This window comes from Mustela nivalis (genome assembly GCF_964662115.1).
Source record: "Mustela nivalis genome assembly, chromosome: 20".
NCBI lineage: Eukaryota > Metazoa > Chordata > Mammalia > Carnivora > Mustelidae > Mustela > Mustela nivalis.
Window position 1 is genome coordinate 10,547,006 of NC_139039.1, and position 20,910 is coordinate 10,567,915.

At 40.2% G+C, this 20,910-nt stretch overlaps 1 protein-coding gene across 9 annotated transcripts in view; it reads right to left on the reverse strand.

Moving 5' to 3' along the window:
* UNC5D (unc-5 netrin receptor D) overlaps positions 1–20,910 on the reverse strand; it is a 562,020-nt gene that overhangs the window by 259,811 nt on the left and 281,299 nt on the right. For all 9 annotated transcript variants that reach the window (XM_082715458.1, XM_082715460.1, XM_082715461.1 and 6 more), the window contains exon 2: positions 538–756. In XM_082715458.1, coding sequence (XP_082571584.1) covers positions 538–756 — 219 coding nt within the window. The remainder of the gene's footprint in view (positions 1–537; positions 757–20,910) is intronic.

Here is a 20,910-nt window from a genome sequence, read left to right on the forward strand (position 1 = left end):
TCATTTAAACATACAATAAGAAGCAAGCAAGGGGACCAGAGGGGAAGGGAGGGAAAACTGAATAGGAAGTCATCAGACAGGAAGAAAATCCGTGAGAGACTCTTAATGTTAGGAAACAAACTGTGGGGTGCTGGAGGGGAAATGGGTTGGGGGGATGGGGTCACTGGGAGATGGGCATGAAGGAGGGTACATGATGTGATGAGCACTGGGTGTTTCACGACACTGATAAATTATTGAGCACTCCATCTGAAACTGATTATGTACTGTAAGTTAATTGAATTAAAATAAATAAATAAATAAATAAATAATAAATAAGCAAGCGTTTGGTAGCACCTTATATTTCCAGATGATGTTAATATTCATTCAATATTAATTATATTATGTTGTCTTAGTATATTAATTAGATTAATTATGTTATTGATTTTCACTAGGAGTCATCCAAATAAATCACCGGTGTGGGCCCCACACAGCTTTTCCCAGCCATCCAACCACGGGAGGACACCAGGTGACGATCTAAGAATGGTTTCTCATCCTTACCTGAACTCTCGTCCAGGCTCTCCTCGGAGACATGCTCATTCTGATGGACCCACTCGCCATTGCACTTGAAGAATATCTGCATGGCTGGCCTTGCTTTGCACCTGAGCGCGATGGGGTTACTCTTGATGATGTAAGCGTCGTCTGGCTCCTCGATGAAGTGAGGCAGCGTCCCAGGAGCTGAGGGGATGGACTCCGGGAGGGCTTCGCCATTGTCACTTCCTGCAAAATCGAAGAGGCCATGAGGACACTGCCTGGAGTGATGGCACGTGCATCGGGGCGCAAAGCATAACCCCCCCACCCCGGCTCCAAGGATCTGAGCTGGGAAATACCGCATCCTGTCCACACCACACGCTTATAAGACCCGTGTGGATACTTCTCTTTTAGAGGCTGAAGGAGTGTAGTATGGAACCACTAGCTGGACACACCCTCAGGGTCGCCAGACGGGGAAAATAAGGAATAGACTCCCTCAGACCACACGTTGGAGTCCGCAGGTCTTTGCTGAAAGAACGGAGACAATATCTGGGTGGGCGAGAGGCTGAACCTTTAGATCCAGTCTGGTGCGTGGTTATCTCAAGGTGTTCAATGGGAGCCCCAGGCTGCCTCCGACTCTGAAATAATGGTGGAAACAGCTTCTATTCTCCCCTAAACGAGCGTGGGTAATGACCATGTTATCGGAGGATACGCAGTCTTAGGACATGTGAAAAGAATTCCAAATTGTCTGCTTTTTCTACCGCTGAAACTGAAGATTGGCTGGTAGTCTATCTTAGAAAGAGTTTTCTCCAAAACCTCACCAACCTAGTGACTCTTCTAAAAGGAATGCACATGTGTTCCGCGGGCTCACAGCTCCGTTCTCTGCCCCGACACTCCCCTTGATATACTGCGAATCTCACTTCCAAGGTGACAAACTAAAATGAATCCCTAAGATAGCCATGAGCTTTTACTTTGGGACCTATAATTAGGTTTTTTCAAGATAAAAAAAAATGGACATGATTCTCCCCAAAATTTAAGGAACTGATACGTAGAGAGAAGCAAAATAAAAAGGGAAAAGTAGAAGCCAAGACTTTGCTTCACTACCTCTTCACCACACTTAGCAGGGACTTAAGTCCCGGGAAACTACGGCAGAGTCAAGGGGAGCATGACCTGGGCACTAACTACACACTTTGGAAATGACCAGAAGGAACAAGAGCAGCTTCCATGGCGACTCCAGAGAAAGATCAAAGAAAGCAAGAATTTCAGCGGTGAGATCAGCTATGCCCCGGAAAGGGTTATTCACATTCAAAGCAAACCCGTCTCCAGGAGGAAGCTGGGAAAAAGGACCTAAGAAAAGCACTGGAGGAACAATCCAGTTCATCCAGAGCGAGCCTAGATGACAGACAGGGTGCATCCCGTGATTTACGCGGCTCGCTGTGTGCCTCCAGTGTCATTTAGAACAACCAACCAAGCCTCTTACGTGTCACACTTAAGTCAGTCACCTATGTGAAGTACCATCAAAGGTAAACCTAAGTCACGATACTAGGGGGTAATATTTTAAGACTTGGGGCATTCTCAAATGCAAATCAAGGGGAAGGGACTAAGGCACAAGAAGTATGGCTGCCCCTAATTCTACTTTTGTGTGAGGAAATAAAAGACAACAAGTTATGAAAAACACGTCTAGCCATGGAAACACACAAGCACCCCACTGCCCCTGCAATAAGTTAAACGAAACAAGAGCTTGCATCTCTAAACTATTTCTTCCACTAAATACATCAGCATAAGGGGGAAAACCTTACACAATAAAGTATTTAAGGTACTGTAAGCTTTAAAATGCTATTGTAATATAGAAGTCATAGGGGCACCCGGTGGTTCAGTAGGTTAAACCTCTGTTTTCAGCTCAGATCATGATCCCAGGATCCTGGGATCGAGCGCCACATTGAGCTCTCTGCTCAGCAGGGAGCCTGCTTCCCTCTCTCTCCCTGCCTGCCTCTCTGCCTTCTTGTGAACTCTGTGTCAAATAAATTTAAAAAATAATCTTTAAAAAAAGTCATCATAAAGCAAAAATGCATCATAAAGCAAATGCTCTAAATAGCACGAGAATAAACAATTTATGTCCTAATATAGTACAACATAGTCACCCAGAAAATAAAATGTGTATATGCCATATGGAATAAGAAGGGTTTCAGGACAGAATCGGAGATGCTTCCTTTGAGTGTTTTAGATTACATTTCCAATGGACTTCATGAAATAGATCGTGTATTAATTCATTTTGTTACTGACTGCTCATGCCCATTTCCGTCTTCAATAAATACCAAGTCCCCTCAGGCTTTTGTAAATCCATGCATTAGAGGAAACGATAAAGGGATGAAAGATTTTATATGGACATCAAACAGCTCACACTCCCATCATGGGCTTGAGTTCTGTCCAAAGTAATTCTCTGCTGCAGAAGAGGGTCACCTGATAAAGGATATCCAAACCCTAAGGTGAGAGCCTGAATGAACAGCCACAGGCGAAGGCTCTGAAGGGTGCATCTTGCTTGACTAGTAACAGTGCGTGAATGTCCAAAGTAACTACTAAAACGGGAGCAGGGAGCATCATACACTTGATCTTAGCCAAAAGGCCGAGAAGCCATGCACAGAGCATCATAAGTAACTACCCTTAAATAAATAATAAGGTCACATTTTTCAGAATAAATAAAATGACAAAAGGTACTAGATCAAAATCAAGTTTAAACCATCCAGTTCACAAAATGCTGTTCTAAAAGCAATGAGGCTACCCTCCTGTTATTTTAAGAAATACCCTTTAAATAAAGTAACAGGTTCTGCGTTCACCTGAAACAGAGCAGGAGAGTGGAAGAGGAAAGTACGCAGGTAAGTGTCCTCGCCAACTCAAGGACCTCCATTAAGAATCAATCAATCTTAATGCTCATAGAAGGGGGGAAAAAGATAAGGCAAATTGTAACATTACATCTTAATTATTACTGAAGCCATGCCAAAGTCATGTGTGTATAGGAAAAGGGCCAGGACCCATGAAAACAAGAAACAAAGGAAAAAATCTACTTATCAAGGGTAGCAATGGGAATGTGAGATCATAGATATATCTGCATACATACCACCATTCATTTGTATCCTTTCAACAAAGAAATAAATGATTTTTTTGTTTGTTTGCTTCCACTTTGTATAGTAAAGTGTTGGGAATGGTATATACCTAACACTGTTCCCTAGCTCGACTCCTCCTCCCCTAAGTCCCATGGATCAAGTTCACGTTACAGTAATGCCCTGCCCTTCAGATGGCTTCGGCGCTGCAAGAAGGCTGGGTTCTCCCCCACAGGCCGACCTCCATGCTGATACCCCTTCCTTACCCCACGAGGCTGGAAGTCATCTGCCTCCATTTCCAAGGATGCCCACTGTCCTCAACCCCACCTACTGCTTAGAACCTACTTGCTCATGGACATTCTCAGGGGATTCATCAAGCAAAAGGGAGGTGACAGAAAGAAAGGAGGTGACTTGGGTACTTCTCAGGGGCTTAAAAGCTGCCAAGAGATTCTCTTCTCAGCGGTGGCAGGGGGCTGGGAGTTAGGGGTGGGAGAAAACAACTTACTTTAATAAATGGTTTTATGGAAGCCAGCATGAATACTTTTGGGCTTCAGGGTAAATGTTTCTAATGATCTCAGTACATCTGCCACTGGTTTGTAATTTAAAGAAAAGTTTTAAAGCTGGTGTGACGAATGCTGGCAACCAAACAACCCAGTCAACTGCCTTCTCCCATACCTGCTTGTACAGTAGAGGCTGGAGAAGTCATGGAGTCGGTTTACTCCTTTGTAGGTAGCAACGGTCATGTGACAACCTCCTAGCAAAAGGGTCCTAAGCAGAAATTCTTGAGAAAACTTTTATTCTCCTGATAAAGGAAATAGGTATGGTACATTCTGTCCCTTCTCCCTTTCGTCCCTGCCTTAACTAGGGAAGATCAAGAGGAAAAAATTCCCAAAGGAGCAGACAATATAAAGGCTGACATAACACCACAGGACATCCATCTCCAGATATTTTTTTTAATCTTTACTTATTTCAGCTACTAATAGTCAGATTTTCTGTTGTTTTTTGCAGGCGAGTTTTCTCTGATACAACTAGATCTTCCTTCTTCAACAAAGCTAGAGCTCCAAGCTTCACTTTATTAAGTTCCAATGCTCTCAGTGTTACTGAATTTGGGACAGCTAAGAAACATGGAAACTAGGATAGCAGAGAATAAATGTAAGAGTGGCCATGTAGTGAATGATCACAGATTATGGTGATATGCCTTCTATGTGGATTAGGTCCTTAATCTCCCTATCTACTCTGTGGTGGGCACTCTGTCCTGTTGTGCATTTGACAAAATGCTTTCATTCTGTGCCTTGTCTAGGGTCATACAGCTACTCAATGGGGCTGAGAATTTGAACGCAGGCCTCGGACTCCAATCACCTCGCAATTTCATTTTAGTTCTGATGAATGGACCCTTGGAAGTCTGGTACGGTAATTTAGTGAGTGCCTTATGGCAAGAGCGAGCAGTTCCTAAAACCAAAAGAAGATATAAACTGATACCTTACGTGTGTGGTACCTCACAGCCGACATTAAGTAGAATATTCTTAAAGATTGCTCACACAGTCACCCTATTAGTTAGACTGTGGTTCCAGGTATACTACGGACACATTCTAGACAAGGTCTTGAGAAAATATTTTTGAGAGAACAGCACAGGAAGTAGTCAACTAATTAGGATCAAATGACTGGGTCTCCTCACTAAAGTCAGAAAACAAAGACATTGACGAATACGTGTTTGAGAATAACCTAAGGAGAAAGCTTTTTCAGTATTTCATTTGGAAATAGTTTCACCTCTGAGCACAAATATTTAACTACCGAAACTCCAATTAAAAATAACAAGAAGTAGGGCACCCAGGGGGCGCAGTCCATTAAGAGTCAGACTCTTGATTTCAGCTCAGGTCATGATCTCAAGGTCATGAGATCAAGCCCCACACAAGGTTCCTCACTCAGCTGGGAGTCTGTTTAACTTCTCCCTTCTGCCCCTCCTCCTGTGCACTTGCATGCACACTGGTCTCTCTAAAAATAAAGAAATAAATCTAAAACAACAAATGATAACAACAGAAGAAAACAAGGAGTATTATAGGAGACAGTAAGAAAGAGGCTGCGGTCAAGGTAATGCTTTTCTATCATTAAATGTTTAACCATATAAAACTGTCACTATTCCACTGGTTGATTTGTTAAATATGTAACAGGATTGGGCACACTGGAGGCCAGAGTCATTCCAAAGTAGGATTCATAAGACCCTGGGCTATCAGCAAAGTACGCTGGTATTGCACAGGGTTAGAGTATAAATGAACTTGAGCTTTAATAGGTTGTAAGAAATTCCAAATTATTTTCATATTTTTACTCACAAGAGTAATTCTTGTGGGTAAAATGTGCCTCTTCTATCTCCCAAGTATGCTTGTACTCTTACTGGTACAAAACATTTCTATTTGTTTCAGTTGCTCCAACCAATAATTCTGCCATTAACCAGAGACTAAATCTAGTAAAAGTGAAGACCTTTAGAAACAAATAATCTGACTTAAACTCTGGGCTACCTCTGTGAACTTAGGTGAGTAACTTCACTACGTGGCTCCAAATTTCTCCTTCACCAAAATGAGCAATTGAAATGAGTCAGTGGTTTGTGACATTAAAATGAGATAATGTTTATAAAAAATACATGGTAAATGCCAAATGTTACATAAATACAATCTACCACCACGATGACCGCCAGTGCCTGGATAAAGATGAGCAAACAAAAGAAAGATATTTATTTAATTATGATCTCTATGACTTCCACTCCCAAGCTTATTATTCTAATATTTATATTTCAACTTTGTGTACAACTCTTAATTTCATCCTGGAGCCCTCGTGATATGAACTGCTGCTTGTAACACATTTTTTACTATTTGCAACCCATATGTATGCTAGCATCATTTTGCTAGGTCAAAACCCATGAAAACATGCTGCTAAGCATTTACTTCTTCGACAAACACGAAGCCAATGCTTAGACCGTCCACCAGGCGCGTGGTCATCCTGCAAAGCAAGAGGATGATACACAATGGATTTCCTGCTGACCAGATCCCAAAACCATCGCCTTCAAGAGGCAAGCCGTTATTAACCATAGGAGATTTCCCAGTATTCCAGAGCCCATCTCACTGTCATATTTAAATGAAGCAAGGCACCTCAGAAAGAGCTCTTTAAATTCCGTTCAGTGTCTGGGAGCATATTGGTCCAAAGCAATATGCAAGTCGGAGCAGAAAACCATAGGAGGAAAACCAAGTTGCATAATCTAAAGACAACACAATAGAGCTGGGGTCTTTGCTTTTGTTTACAGAAATGTGGCTTGTCTCCATATGGTTATTTAATTAGCTAGGGGATGCACTGTTCCCACTGAATGCGGAGCAGCCCGAATTTTACATACCAAATATTTAATGCAATTTATGAAACACAGACACTTTCCTCAGGTCTCAGTAAGTTACTTTCTTTCTTTTTTTTTTTTTTTTAAACTCAAACCACTCTGCCTGCTTGCCAACATCTAATAAAAATGGAAATGTTTTATATATCACTGCATTTGCATAGTTCACCTCACCTGTGTCGATCTTCTATCTCGTCAGCCCAGGATATTATTCCATTGAGCAGATCTTAAATTTTGCAGAGTGGAGGATGGTAAACAATGCTTACAACACAGTCCAAGAAATATGAAGGGTCATTCTTTGTTCCTCAAACAAGAAACTTCAGATTTCAGCAGAGCTTATGAAAGCACATTCACTCTTCCCCAAATTATCATAACTCACCTTCATATGTTCTTTTTTTTAATTGACGTTTGTGTGCATGCCTACTACGGTTAGTCAATGTTCTCTGTACTAGAGATTCAAAGTTAACCAAGACCTAGTTAATTTATCCAAGGAGCTCACACACTAAATAAGAGACCAAAAAATTACCAAACAATGATAAATATGCCAACAGTATATTGGAAGTATACACAAAATGTCATAGGAGCTCTCTGAGGAGAAAGAGCCCGACTTTCCTTGGGAGGGTTCATGGCAAACATCACAAGGAAGAAACATTTCAGCACAGTCTGGCCACGAGAACTGAACAGAAGAACGGGAGAAGGCATTCCAGGTCATGGCAGGTGCCATCATGGAATACAAGTTGAAAACGTAGGGACAGATAAATTTATCTTCATCAGAACTCACATTTTAGAGTTTATTTGAATAGTTCTAATAAATCATTGGCCCTACTTGGCTCCAACGTCTGTTTCTAAGATTTTTTTTTTAAAGATTTTATTTGAGAGAGAGAGAGAGAGAGAGAGAGAGAAAGAGAGAGTAAGAAAACAGGAGTGGGGAGAGGGAGACACAGACTCCCTGCTAAGAAGGGAGCCAGATGCTAGACTCAATCCCAGGACCCCAGGATCATGACCTGAGCCGAAGGCAGATGCTTAACTGACTGAGCCATCCAGGCTTTCCCCCAACATCTGTTTCTATGTCCCTCTGACTAAGAGCTTTCTGAGGTGCAGACACAAAAAAACTACCAAACTACAGAGAGATAGCATTCTTGGTTTAACAACACAGGCCCCAAAGCCATGTTAAAGTGTTCTTTGTGTATACTTTGAATGAGGGAGAAGCCATGTTTGTTCTGATCCCTGGGATGGAGTTACTCTTAGAACCACACCAGCACAAGTGGCATGATCTCCCAAGGTCACAGGGAAAGTTCTTTTTGTTTTTAAAATGACCAACATTTTGGTGCTCCCTTGACTTATACACAAAACAGACTTCTGACGTTGAGTCTAAGTCAGAGATTTTACTCTCTTTCGACGGCAGGCCTTGTTCCTGAACATAAACAAGCACTATACAGTCAGATTTAGCAAGAAACACTTGTTCCCATGATAAGAGTTTCTCCAGTAGGACTCTGATATTAAGAGACCAGATTTAGTCCAATGGTTCTCTATGTGTGATGAAGATTATTGAGGATTTAAATTTTTACTGTTTTGCTTTCACTATAGTTTCAAAATGTGTTCCAAAAATAAACACTTAGAAGACAAATATATTCTATATATACCTATATATACACTGTGTTCGTGTGTGTGTGTATACACACACATACATACATACATAAACAGAATTATCTGTTGAGTGAAGGCATAAAAAAAGCTCTGTAAACTACGGCAAATTCTAGATTTTACTTCATGTTGTCTACCTTCTATTAAAATTCACTAATAGAAGAAAGACTAACAAACCTGTCCCTAGGAAAAAATGTAAAGGATTAGACTAAGATGTATAAAAATTATTCATTCTAAAATGTAAAAAAATAGAGAAATATTTGCTGAACATAGTAAATAAGATGAAGCTTAGACATTGTTTCTTAAAATTTTCCCCCAACAATGGATACATTTGTGTATGAACGTATACCACTGACTAGTTTTCAAATTCTTCTAAAAACCTCGTGGGATTTGGGAAAAGGTTTTGCTTTTCAAAGTGTTATCGCTTTTCATTTGTAACTGACAGTTTTTGAGAGTGAGACCATTCATAGTTATGGAAAAATGGCTGTTTTAATGCAACACTGAATGACAGAAAACCAAACAATCAAACACCATTCTCCTATTTTTCATTCTTGGAAAATTACCTTTCAGGAAGAGCTTCGTGTTTTATGTTCTGCACACGAATACAGCAGGGACTTTCAATCTTTTTATGACAAAAAGAAGAAACAAAAGGTGGGAAACAAAAGCATAAGGAACAAACACTAAATTCCCTTTGAAATAAACACACTTCCACTACATGTCGGGTCACATTTTAAAAACTCAGATGGTGACCCAGAAGTCGCAAAACTCAAAATTTTAATATGGGCCAATTTGACTGCAATGTGGTTTGATCCATTATTTTGTAGTGATCTGGACTCAAGCAAAACAGAGTGGGAGTTCACCTCAGATAAAATCTGGGCCAAATCTTATCTCAGGCCCTCAGAGGTTTAACAACTTGTCAGAGAGCTCCAAGGAGCAAGCTTAGGTTGAAATCTCTCTGTTGACACTTACAATAATATTTTCCCCATTATGCTGCTTTCATTTGGACAGGATACAAAAGACTGAATATACAACTAAGTCTTGTGTTATCATCTGAGATATTATACACAGAAAACCTTGTAAAATCTCCTATGATGGTCTTGTAACTTACAAACATTCTAGTAAAATCGAATACAACAAAAAATATAATCTTTAACTTTTATGATGATTTCTATTGCAAATTGTCTTATTATGAAATGTTAGAGAAAAATACAAATACGATTCTTGAAAACATTGTTATTCACTGTCACCAAATTCCCAAAGACTACTGCTATTCATCAGTGTATTTCATTCCCATACCCCTCTTTATCAGATACATACTGAATATTGGGGTTTGCTGTGCATATTTGTGAGTTGTTGTTTCATCATTATGTCATGGTATTACTTTTCATTAGCCAGATTCTTTAATGATTGAGAGTAGGTATCAGTTTTGATCTTGCCATTGTCTCACTATTTAACAGTTATTTTCAAACTTTATTTTACATTGATATTATAACACTCTACTTACCTACATTCTGATTTGACACAAATATATAGCTTCAACCCATTTCCCTCTCTGGACATTTAAATTTGTATAAGAAATTGCCTCCAGATACATTCACATAAATGTCCCTATTGGCCCCTCAAACTTTTTTTTTTTTTTTAAAGATTTATTTTAGAGAGATAGAGCAAGAGAGCTAGCAAGCGGGAGCACCAACAGAGGGAGAGCAGCCCAAGCCAACTCCCTGCTAAGGGCAGAGCCTGACAGGGCGCTCAATCCCAGGACCCTGAGATCATGACCTGAGCTGAAACCAAGAGTCAATACTCAAACGACTGAGCCCCACCCCCCTCCACCAGACCCCTGTAGAACGCTCAAACTTTTTATGCCTAAAGCACAACTTATTACTTGGACCCTCAGACCTGTTCTTTAGCCTAAGTTCCCCAAAAGAAAGAATGACCTTAGCAGTCACTGAGTTCTTCAAGTTCCTCAGGGTTGGGCATCCCCTACGTCCTCCTGCTCACCCCCCACATCCCATGTATCACTACGCCCTACTGGTTCTGTCTCCTAATTATCTTTGTAATTCAGTAACTACTTTTCATCCCTATTCCTTCTACTCTGCCCCTAAACATCACTACTACTCTAAATGACTATCACTGGTCCAGTCTTCATCGTCTTTCTTGCTCATTCTCCTTCACCCTGATCACTACACCACCTGGAGGCTCCAGGGACCATCAGTTCATTCAGGGTTCCAGCGCTCTTGACCTGGGATCTGCCTGTACTAGGCTTTTCCTTCTGCCTAACTTACCAATTTCTCCCTGTTTGGCTTATAGCCTGTTCTCATCTTTCAGGCTTTATTTAGTTGACACGTCATATGTAAAGCCCTACTGGGACAACAGAAATTCCGGGATACATTCTTTCTTTGTCCTTCCATAATACTTCGTACTACTATATAATTATTCATATATACCAACGAACCTTCCTGGAGGCTATAGGTTCCATGAAGGCAAAGGACAAGCATATCTAAATAAACAGTTCAGTGAAGCCATGATGAAACTCTTTGACCATTCTCAGTTTCAAATATTTATTAAGCACATAGGAGGTCTGACTAAATTTATTTTCAAAATAACTTTGCAAATTGACATAGCCTCCAGCATTACAGAACGTCACCAATTTTCTTCATCCTCAGCAGCATTAAACGTTTGGGGAGACTGGATAAATTGATGGGTAAAATGAATATTGTTTCACATATACTTCTAGGTTACCAGCCAAGTTGAATATTAAAACATGTTTATCGACAATTTTCATTTACCCTTTTACAAGTTGCAAACTCAGAGTTCTTACCATTTTGATTTTGTTTTCCACTTTTAAGAAAAATGTAGCCATAGAATCTCTAAAATTAAGTACAAGCATAACTTAAATGCATAGATTCCACTGTTTCCGTATAAGGTGCTTAATCGGACCAATTATACCCTAATTTTACATTATTTCTATCAATCCATTAATTCCTTCATTCATCACTAATTTGGAATTACAGAAATTAAAAGATCAGTTCCATGATTCCAAAAGCAATAGAATTTTGACTAAAATGGTTGGCCCTAGAGAAAAAAGGTCTTATGCAGAGAAGAACTTAGTTTAAAAAAAAAATCAATACTTTATGAGGAGGATTCATAAAGAAAAGTAAGAGGAACAAGATTTGTCTTCTATTTCTTAATGAGATGACCTTTGCACAACAAAGTCCTTCTTCTGGAAATCACATGAGATGTTGATATGACGATGAAGTTTGGATGCTCATAGGAAATCCTTTAATTCCTTTGTTATTTTTCCTAATACACAGATTTAGTTGATCCTGCTGAGATGTGGTATTTAGTAAAGACTGACAATACACCACACGGCACTAGTGACCAGCAACAGAAGCTGTTGCCCTGACTTGATCTGACAGTCATCTGATTGGGAGGTGGAACGTGTACAACTGAGGGGGCTTAATTTCCTTATCCTCCTTACAGAGGATGTCAGACCCTGTCAGAAACAGATTTATTCCACGTTGCATTAGAAACATGAAATACTGTTCCTCCTGATATCTTTTATCAAGAGGCAGTTGGATACAAGGGAACAAATTGGGGCTTGCCGTTAGAGCTTCAAATGCAGGTTCTCTAAAATTATTTATAAGATCTTAGGCAAGATATCTAACCTACTTTATCCTTTGAATTCTTCCACGTAGACAAAGAATACTGTAGTATTCTAGTACTGTAGTACTAGAAAGCTGTTTTATACCTCCAAGGAGGTAAGTGTAAATTGACCAGGTTATTATATGGCATGTAATAAGCATTCACTATATAATACAAATTATTATTAGCATATTATTAATTATTAAATGAAAATTAAGGGACCGATGGATGGGCAAAGGACAAAAGCAGATTTCCATCCAGCAGATTATCTTGTTTGTGAGGAAAAAAATGGCAACGTCAAGAACCCCCAGTACTCAGCACTCCAAAAAATGTCTAAAACTTTTACATATTTTTCCTTACAAGGTCGGGGGGAGGAGAATACACGACCTGAGAACACGGCATGGTGGCATGTGGACTGTTGCAAGATGCGACAATCAAGGCCAAGACTCGTTAAGAGCTTTCGACTTCTCCCTTAACTGTCTAAAACAATTTAGGTCGAGTCTGAATCAGGAAGAGAGCTAATGCCAGAGTTAAATTTTTAAATCACAAAGACCAGTTCCTGGGACATGGCAAACATTTGCTTATTGAGCAGTGGCTTCTCTTATCTTCCTATAAGTTATCTTCCTCTCCTGTGAAGTCCCACAACCTCACCTCTTCTCCTTCGCTCAGGGTGACATACAGGCCTCAACCGCCCGACTGTCTGGGAACCTCATCCCTCTGGGGTTCCCCTATGCAGGAAATCAATTTGTTGTCTCCTGTTAAACTGTTTTATATCAATTGAAATATTAGTCCAGGTCAGGGGCTTAAATGGGAGAAGGAAAAAGTGTTCTTTCCCTGAAGATGTGGTGCCCCTCCAGTCACTGGACTGCGCGCTCCAGAGCTGCTGCGGCTGAGAGATCCCGGCACCTCTGACCCAAGCTGACAGATGGTAAAAATGCTTACCACGTCAGTTTTCCTGATCTCTGGCTGTGGGATCTGGTGGAAATGAAAGTGGTGAAAGTCCTTCCCTCTGCACCCTCCCCCCCAATGCAGACTAGCAAGAGAAAAATATTAGCGTGAGCTAGTTCCTTGGGTAGAGCGACTCTGGCAAAAATCTAGTACGAGCACTCTTGCTTCCTATTGATCCTTTTCCTTCAAGAGATGGCCTTCGTTCTCCTCTTAGTCTTTCATGGCACTGTTGTAAGAGAGCAAACCATAGTCTAGAACCCAGACGGAGGTCCCATTAGCCTGTGTTTCCCACTGGCGGCACAGACTCAAAGTTCTCGGCAGATCAGTGTCTGTTTAGACAACTTTGCTGTGGGTCATCTACGTAAAAACCAGAGGAAGTTTTCCTTTCATCTTCTTTCATGCACGGAGAGCCTGGCTTTGTGACCAGTGAGAATATTCTCTCAGGTCTCTGCCCGCTGGAAGGGGCAAGAACAGGTGCGTCGTGTGTGGCCAGTCGAATAGCCTGAGAGTCTGTGACACAGAGTCACAAGCAGCACTCTTTGTCCAGCCACGCCAGCTCTCACGGAAATCTGTCATACAGGTCCCAGTCTGTGAAGGACCTTTGTCCTCTCAACCTCTGTTTCTTGTTAGTGCTGGAAAAGTCCCATTCCAGCAGTGCCTTCCCGTGTCACAGACCAGTGGTTCTAGGACTGGAGGCATCACATGATCCCATGGCAGACCACAGACATGGTTCCACTACACCATTCTTACCACCCATGACAACACAGGGCTTCTCTTTCTTGGTCTAACTCAGGAGAGAACTTTCTGGATCTTCTGCGGGCCACACCTTGTGCACTTCCCTTTGGACTGCCCCTTGCATGCTTAGTTAAGCCATAAAAAGTCTTACCGGTTTGAATAGCTATTAGAATAATAAATCCTACTCATCAATGGATGAAACTGATGACAACAACAGATTCTTTGACTTAGGAAAACTATATGTGGGGAAAAAAACTAGAAAGCTCTCATCTCAAAAGCAATTGTCTTACTGGTTTCTATGGAAAGACCAAAGAAAAAGTAGAGATTTCCTCAATAAGATGAAAGAACAGAAATTAGAATAAAAACTAGAGCCCACATCCAACATAAATCCCCCCCCTTTTTAAAAAAGATTTATTTATTTGACAGACAGAAATCACAAGGAGGCAGAGAGGCAGGCAGAGAGAGAGAGAGACAGAGGAGGAAGCAGGCTCCCTGCTGAGCAGAGAGCCCGATGTGGGACTCGATCCCAGGACCCTGGGATCATGACCTGAGCCAAAGGCAGAGGCTTTAACCCACTGAGCCACCCAGGCGTCCCGTAAATTTCCCTTTTTAAGACCTGGCCTGATTGCCTCCCCAAATTCCTTTACCTCCCCAATGTTTTCCTCCACTTTCCCTGAAAATCAGTTAAACATTCAGCTGCCTGTTTTAGCTTCTCTTTTCCTACAAGATTTAAAGAGCATTTCAGCCTCATCTCTAGGCCCCAAATGCAAAAGTTACTCATATAAATGCAGAAGGCCAGGAAGCAAATTTATGAGAAGCATCTGGGATAAACAAACCATAAGGCTCTTTTTTTGCTGGGCTATGTAATCAGGCTCTGAGTTTCAGGGCTTTTGTGGATATATCGTGGACCTCCATTCAAAGAATGCATGTCCTGTGCACGACAGCACATCTAAATTACTGAGCCCTTAGTTTTAGAAGATCCTACCAGTTTTAAAGGGGAATTAAAAAGATTAGTGGCCGTTCACAAGCCCCCTCACCGGGAATATATTTGGCTGCTAAGGGGTGTTCTTCACAACCATGATAATACTGTAGTTGCCACACAAGCCAACCCCCACCCCGACCCCTGCCATAGAAAACCTCCCTCACAGAGGCAACAGCTGGCAGGAAAAAGCTCCAGACCCTCCTGTACACAACCAGGAAATGGTTTAGCTGGAGGCTGACACTCAGGGGTGAACAGAAACCTAAGTAGAGGATTTTCCCCCTCAGGTAAACTGATCTAAGGTTAAATCGGGCACTCAGAAAGCAGAAGAAGGTACAAAAGCCATTGCTGAACAGTTTGTACAGTCTTTTCAAAGGCATGCTCTAGGGGCGCCTGGTGGCTCAGTGGGTTAATCCTCTCCCTTTGGCTCAGGTCATGATCTCAGGGTCCTGGAATGGAGCCCCATATCCAGCTCTCCGCTCAGCCGGTAGCCTGCTTCCTCCAACCCCCTGCTTGCCTCCCTGCCTACTTGTGATCTCTCTTTGTCAAATAAATAAATAAAATCTTTCAAAAAAAAAAAAAAAGCATACACTCTAAATCATGAAGTTCCAGAACACAAAAAATCTTGTATTTTACATATTAATAGACAGTATTCTCTCTGACAAAAAGGCAAAATCAAAATAGTGTGCTTGGGTGAGCTAGTCAAACTCTTTAATAAAAAAATTATTACAGTGGAAAAAACCCACCCCAATTCTTTGAACACAGTTTGCAGAAATGTAGACCGAGAAACAATAAAACAACAAAACCACCAAAAAACAAAACAAAAAGAATCAGAATGAATAATTCTTGATTTGTACCTTAAATCTTTAGAGATACAATATTATTGACTCTTAAGAGCAACTTCAAGTCCACTCACCCTTTCCTATTTGCCTTCAGATATTTGAAGACAACATAAAAATAATCAGGACATTGAAAGTACAATTGTTGTGCACTCAAGAAAAATGAGAAATTTGCCCCAGATTTCTGATAAACAAACACACTCCAAAAATCCCAGGAGAAAACTTGCATTCTTATCTGTCATTGAAGATGTAAATCTTACCATGTCTTTGAAGTGCAAACACCCCAGGAGGAACAGAAGCTATACCATCTCTATGACCAAAAATAAGACAGGAGTTGCAAAAGCTCCTTTGCCCAATCTGGTCCACAGTCATCATAAAGACCACTTGTCGAGGACAAAGACAAATCCTAAAAGACTTCTCCACAAATATCAGCAAAAAACTAGAACCATCTAAGTGGGTAACTTTCTCCTGTTCCATCTGCACAGACACCAGGATTCATAAACTTGTGAATTTTGTACTGTGCTTGATTTACAGCTAAAATTTTAAGAATGGAAGATACAAAGTTTCTGTGTCTGCCTTTTTATATTCCTCTATGGATGAAGTCATATATAGCATCTTTCTACCTCTAGATATTATTGCCAAATTAATTCATCAAGAACTCTATTTAACCGGCTTACAGATAAATAAGTACTTATCAAATTAAGTATTTCTAAATCTCAGAAATATAATAGAAGTGAACTCATAGGTATATCAAGTTCACATGGTCTCCTATAATTCTTTGGCAAGAGCTAGTTTAATTTTGATGGTTTAATTTTAGAGTTATCAGTAGTAAGTATAACACATTCCACCTGTGTTTACTAAAAGTCAAATGAACTCATACAATCTCTGTTACAAACTTTGTCAGCAAGAAAGATAACTTAAAATGATGGCTAACTGCTTTAATGTCTCATGAAATCTTCATAAGGATCTAAAAATGGTTGCTCAAAAGGGGAGTTAAATAGAAATAGGAGGAGACTTTTTAGGTAATCATTCCAACTATGATTGTTCTATGGTGTATCTACTAAAAGTAGCTAAATTTCTTTGACATCCACTGGTAAGAGTTGTGCTAGGTTAAGTGATGGCATTTCGTTGACTCTCTAGATCATTTCCAAATAATATGAAATACAGAAACATTGGTTATTTACAGAAGTTTATCTCCTTTTGGCTTACTACAGAGAAACTAAGGATACTTAGATCTTCCAGTATCCACGTCTGGTACCACATGCAAAATAAACTGTACTATGAGAAAGTGTATGCTTCTAAGAGATCATGAAATATTCACAACCAACTTAAAGAATGCTGGTACAACAAACAGTTCACAAGGACTTAGTTTTCACTAAAAATTAAGATTTCTAAGGGTTACGAATTCTATTATATAGGGGTGCCTGGATGGCTCCGTTGGTTAAGCCTCTGCCTTAGGCTCAGGTCAGGATCCCAGAGTCCTGGGATCAAGTCAGCATTGGGCTCCCTGCTTAATGGAGAGTCTGCTTCTCCTTCTGCCTCTCCCTTTCCCTCTGCTCCTCCCCCCTGCTTCTGCTCCCTAGCTCTCTCTCAAATAAATAAATAAAATCTTAAAAAAAAAAAAAAAACAATTCTAACATATAATTAAGGCTCATAGAAAGGACCAACTATGGGCAACGAAAGTTGACCGGGGGGTGGGGGAGTAGGGAGAGGAAACCTTGTATGGTCGAGTTGGCTAAAAACTGAATGGTTATAATAGGAGTCTTAAAATCAAGCTTTAATACCACCCGTGTGCTTAATATAAATCTAAATCTGCTGAAAGGACAATGTTTTCTGGATGGTTGGTCTGCTCGTGATAAGATACTGTGAAAAAATTTTCTTTACCTCTTAAGTAATTCGCCTAGAAACAAATGTTTTATCAAATTAATTTTCTGCACTTCACATTATCTTTATCATCAGGTCTTGGATTACTAAAGCAAACCCAAATCTTCCTGATACTGAAACCCCTAAGTTTTGCTCAGACTATGTACCCTTCTATACTTGTCTTTGAATTCTGTCAGTTTGGTTAAATGGATAATTAAGTTTTGCTTCATAATTATCTGTAATCTTAGTTAAATGCCTAAAGATTTTTGATATTTTTGACACAATTCCCAAAATTCAATTTCTAAATGAAGTCTTCTTGGCCTCAAACTATTTTTCAGGCTTGAGCAATTTCTAGAACATCTCAAAAGATTTGTTCTGTCTCCATACGAAAAAAGGAGGGGGGTGGAGAGAAAGAGAAAGAGGTAGGTTATATTAATTAGGCTTACTGGTAAATTAATTATATGGGAAAACTGTGAAATAAATGATAATATATCTTCTTAGGTTATAATTGGGCCACCTGGCTGGCTCAGTCAGAAGAGCATCTGACGGAGGGTATGTGCTATGGTGAGTGCTGTGAAGTGTGTAAACCTGGCGATTCACAGACCTGTACCCCTGGGGCTAATAATACATTATATGCTAACAAAAAATTAAAAATTTTTTTAAAAGAAAGAAGAGCATCTGACTCTTGATCTCAGGGTAGGGAGTTTGAGCCCCATGCTGGGGTTAGAGATTACTTAAACTGAAACATGCTTAGGTTATATTATATGGGTAAATGTCATTAATACAAATACAGTTGCTTGAGAGTTCTAAAATATCTGGAATGTCCTGGTATAATGTTATCTCTTGCAGTTCACGTTATTATCTTAAATGTTGCGCATCACAGAAATAACCAAGTTTCCTTATCAATGGTGAGCGATTCCCTGATCTTCAATGATTGCCATTTGTATGTTTTTGGTCATTTACAGGAAGTTTATTGTTTTACTCAGATGCTTTTTCAACAGTATTCCTGCCAGCGTCACTTTCATTTTTAGAGAAATTCATGGAAAGGACTGTGACAAGTATTAGAGAATACAGGTTTCTAAGAACTTTCAGGTTCTATCACTGAACTAGGTTAAGGAATTACAGAACTTTAATGAAAAAAACAAACACTGATCAGGCTTCATAAAATTGCTAATGAAAGACCAAAATCAACAAGACTTACAAGGGACGAGAAAAGTGATGAGAAAGATCGTTGTTATGACTTTTTGTTTGAAATACTGCTGGCTCTTTAATATTTTGTTTTCCAGATATAAGGAAACCTTTCTTCCTAAGCGAACAGTGACAGCAGTTTGGTAAAATATACTTTTACAAGCAGAATAGAAACATCTTTATCCACCCCACCTGATCCCTCCAGAATTCAGAAACTCTTAGTATTCTTATTTCATGGCAATACAGTTATTTGTAGAAGTTCCCTTAGAATCTATTCTCCTTGTAACAGCCACAAATGAAAACGTTAGGCTACCAAGGCTTCGATTAGAAGGTCACGTTGGAGAGAGTTGGGCACAGAGGCAGATATAACCAGGAAGCTTTAAGGAGCTCCCGTGGACTTTATGGAGTCAATAAATCCCCTTGAAAACAGGGATCCCCGCAGCCTTACCAGGGGAGTAAGAAGGTCACTCCTGATAGATACGAGCAGCTTAGGATATCCGCAAGCCTTGAAAGGTTTTTTTAAAATCTGAGATTCTTTCTAAAAATTTCCAGCACAACAGATTAAAAGATTCTCTACAATCACTATTCTTGCTGGACTTACGTAAACAATCAAGCCAACTTTATTGAAACTCGACGTTAGTTTTACTTTGGTTATCTTCGATGGAAATGGGGGTGGTTGTAGAGAGAAAATTAATGTTTCAGTAGAATACACACTTATAAAGATTAGATTCTAGCTCTGTTCATTGTCTTTGAGATTTTGTTTCTTTCCGTAAGCTGGGCTAGATCCAAAATTATTTGCTACCACTCTCCAAACTAACACTTCCAATTTCTCTCCAACCTTCTAACTTGAAATCCTTGAGAACAGGACACTGTCGTTTTACTGAAGCCATGTAAGCTGAACTTGGACGCCGTGATATATATTCAAAGAAATCACCAACAGGTCATGTAGAGACAGTCCCTGTGCCTGTTGCCAATCCCACTGCAAACCAGGAAACTCTGTCGAATTGCCACTGCCTGCCCTCACTCCATATGGGGACGCGTTGAGCCTGACAGCTAGAAATCTTCTTGACTGGCTACCCTCAGAACTCTGAAACCAGGATTGGCCCTCCTCCAATCATTAACTGCTGTCCTTCTGTTTCTATAGCTCTGTTCCCTAATGCATACCTGACTGTTTGTGTAAAATGACTTTAACTGGACGGACCTATTGTCAGGACTGGATCCTGGATCAGAAAGCAACTACCAACTCAGCATCTGGACCGTGAAATTTCGTGGGGAAGTTTCAAAGGTGGGATTCTTGGGAAGAATACATGAACCCGAAATATGGCACTATGACATGTGGATTATTTTGAGCCGAAGGCAATCAAAGACCCAACAGATTCAGTAAAAGGTTTTTGTGTTTTTACACCTCTCCCTCCCTTCTCTAAAAGAATGTGGATAGAGAGCTTGAACCATGAAGAGAAGACCATAGATAACTTTTTATGTCAAACACACTTATCCCCATGGCACAGGGGGAAAAAAGTAAATGTGTGTGAGCCTGTGTGTGTATCTAAATAGCTAATTTTAACCAAACACCTGTTCCTCCCATCTTCCTATGAACTGTCTTTCCCCCGATTGTAGCTCCAACTCTAACCCCCTCTCTTTAACTCAGTATAGCATAGAAGCCTCAATTGCCTAACTGCCAGGTAGACTCAGACCTTTGGGGTTCCCATATGTTCTCCTCTAGGATTCTGATGGATTCCAGTCTCATGTTGAGGTCTTTTATCCATTTTGAGTTTATCTTTGTGTACGGTGTAAGAGAATGGTTGAGTTTCATTCTTCTACATATACCTGCCCATTTTCCCAGCACCATTTATTGAAGAGACTGTCTTTTTTCCACTGTATAGTTTTTCCTGTTTTGTCGAAGATTATTAGACCATAGAGTTGAGGGTCCATATCTGGGCTCTCTACTCTCTTCCACTGGTCTGTGTCTGTTTTCATGCCAGTACCATGCTGTCTTGGTGATCACAGCTTTGTAGTAAAGCCTGAAATCAGGTAACGTGTTGCCCCCAGTTTTATTTTTGTTTTTCAACATTTCCTTAGCGATTCGGGGTCTCT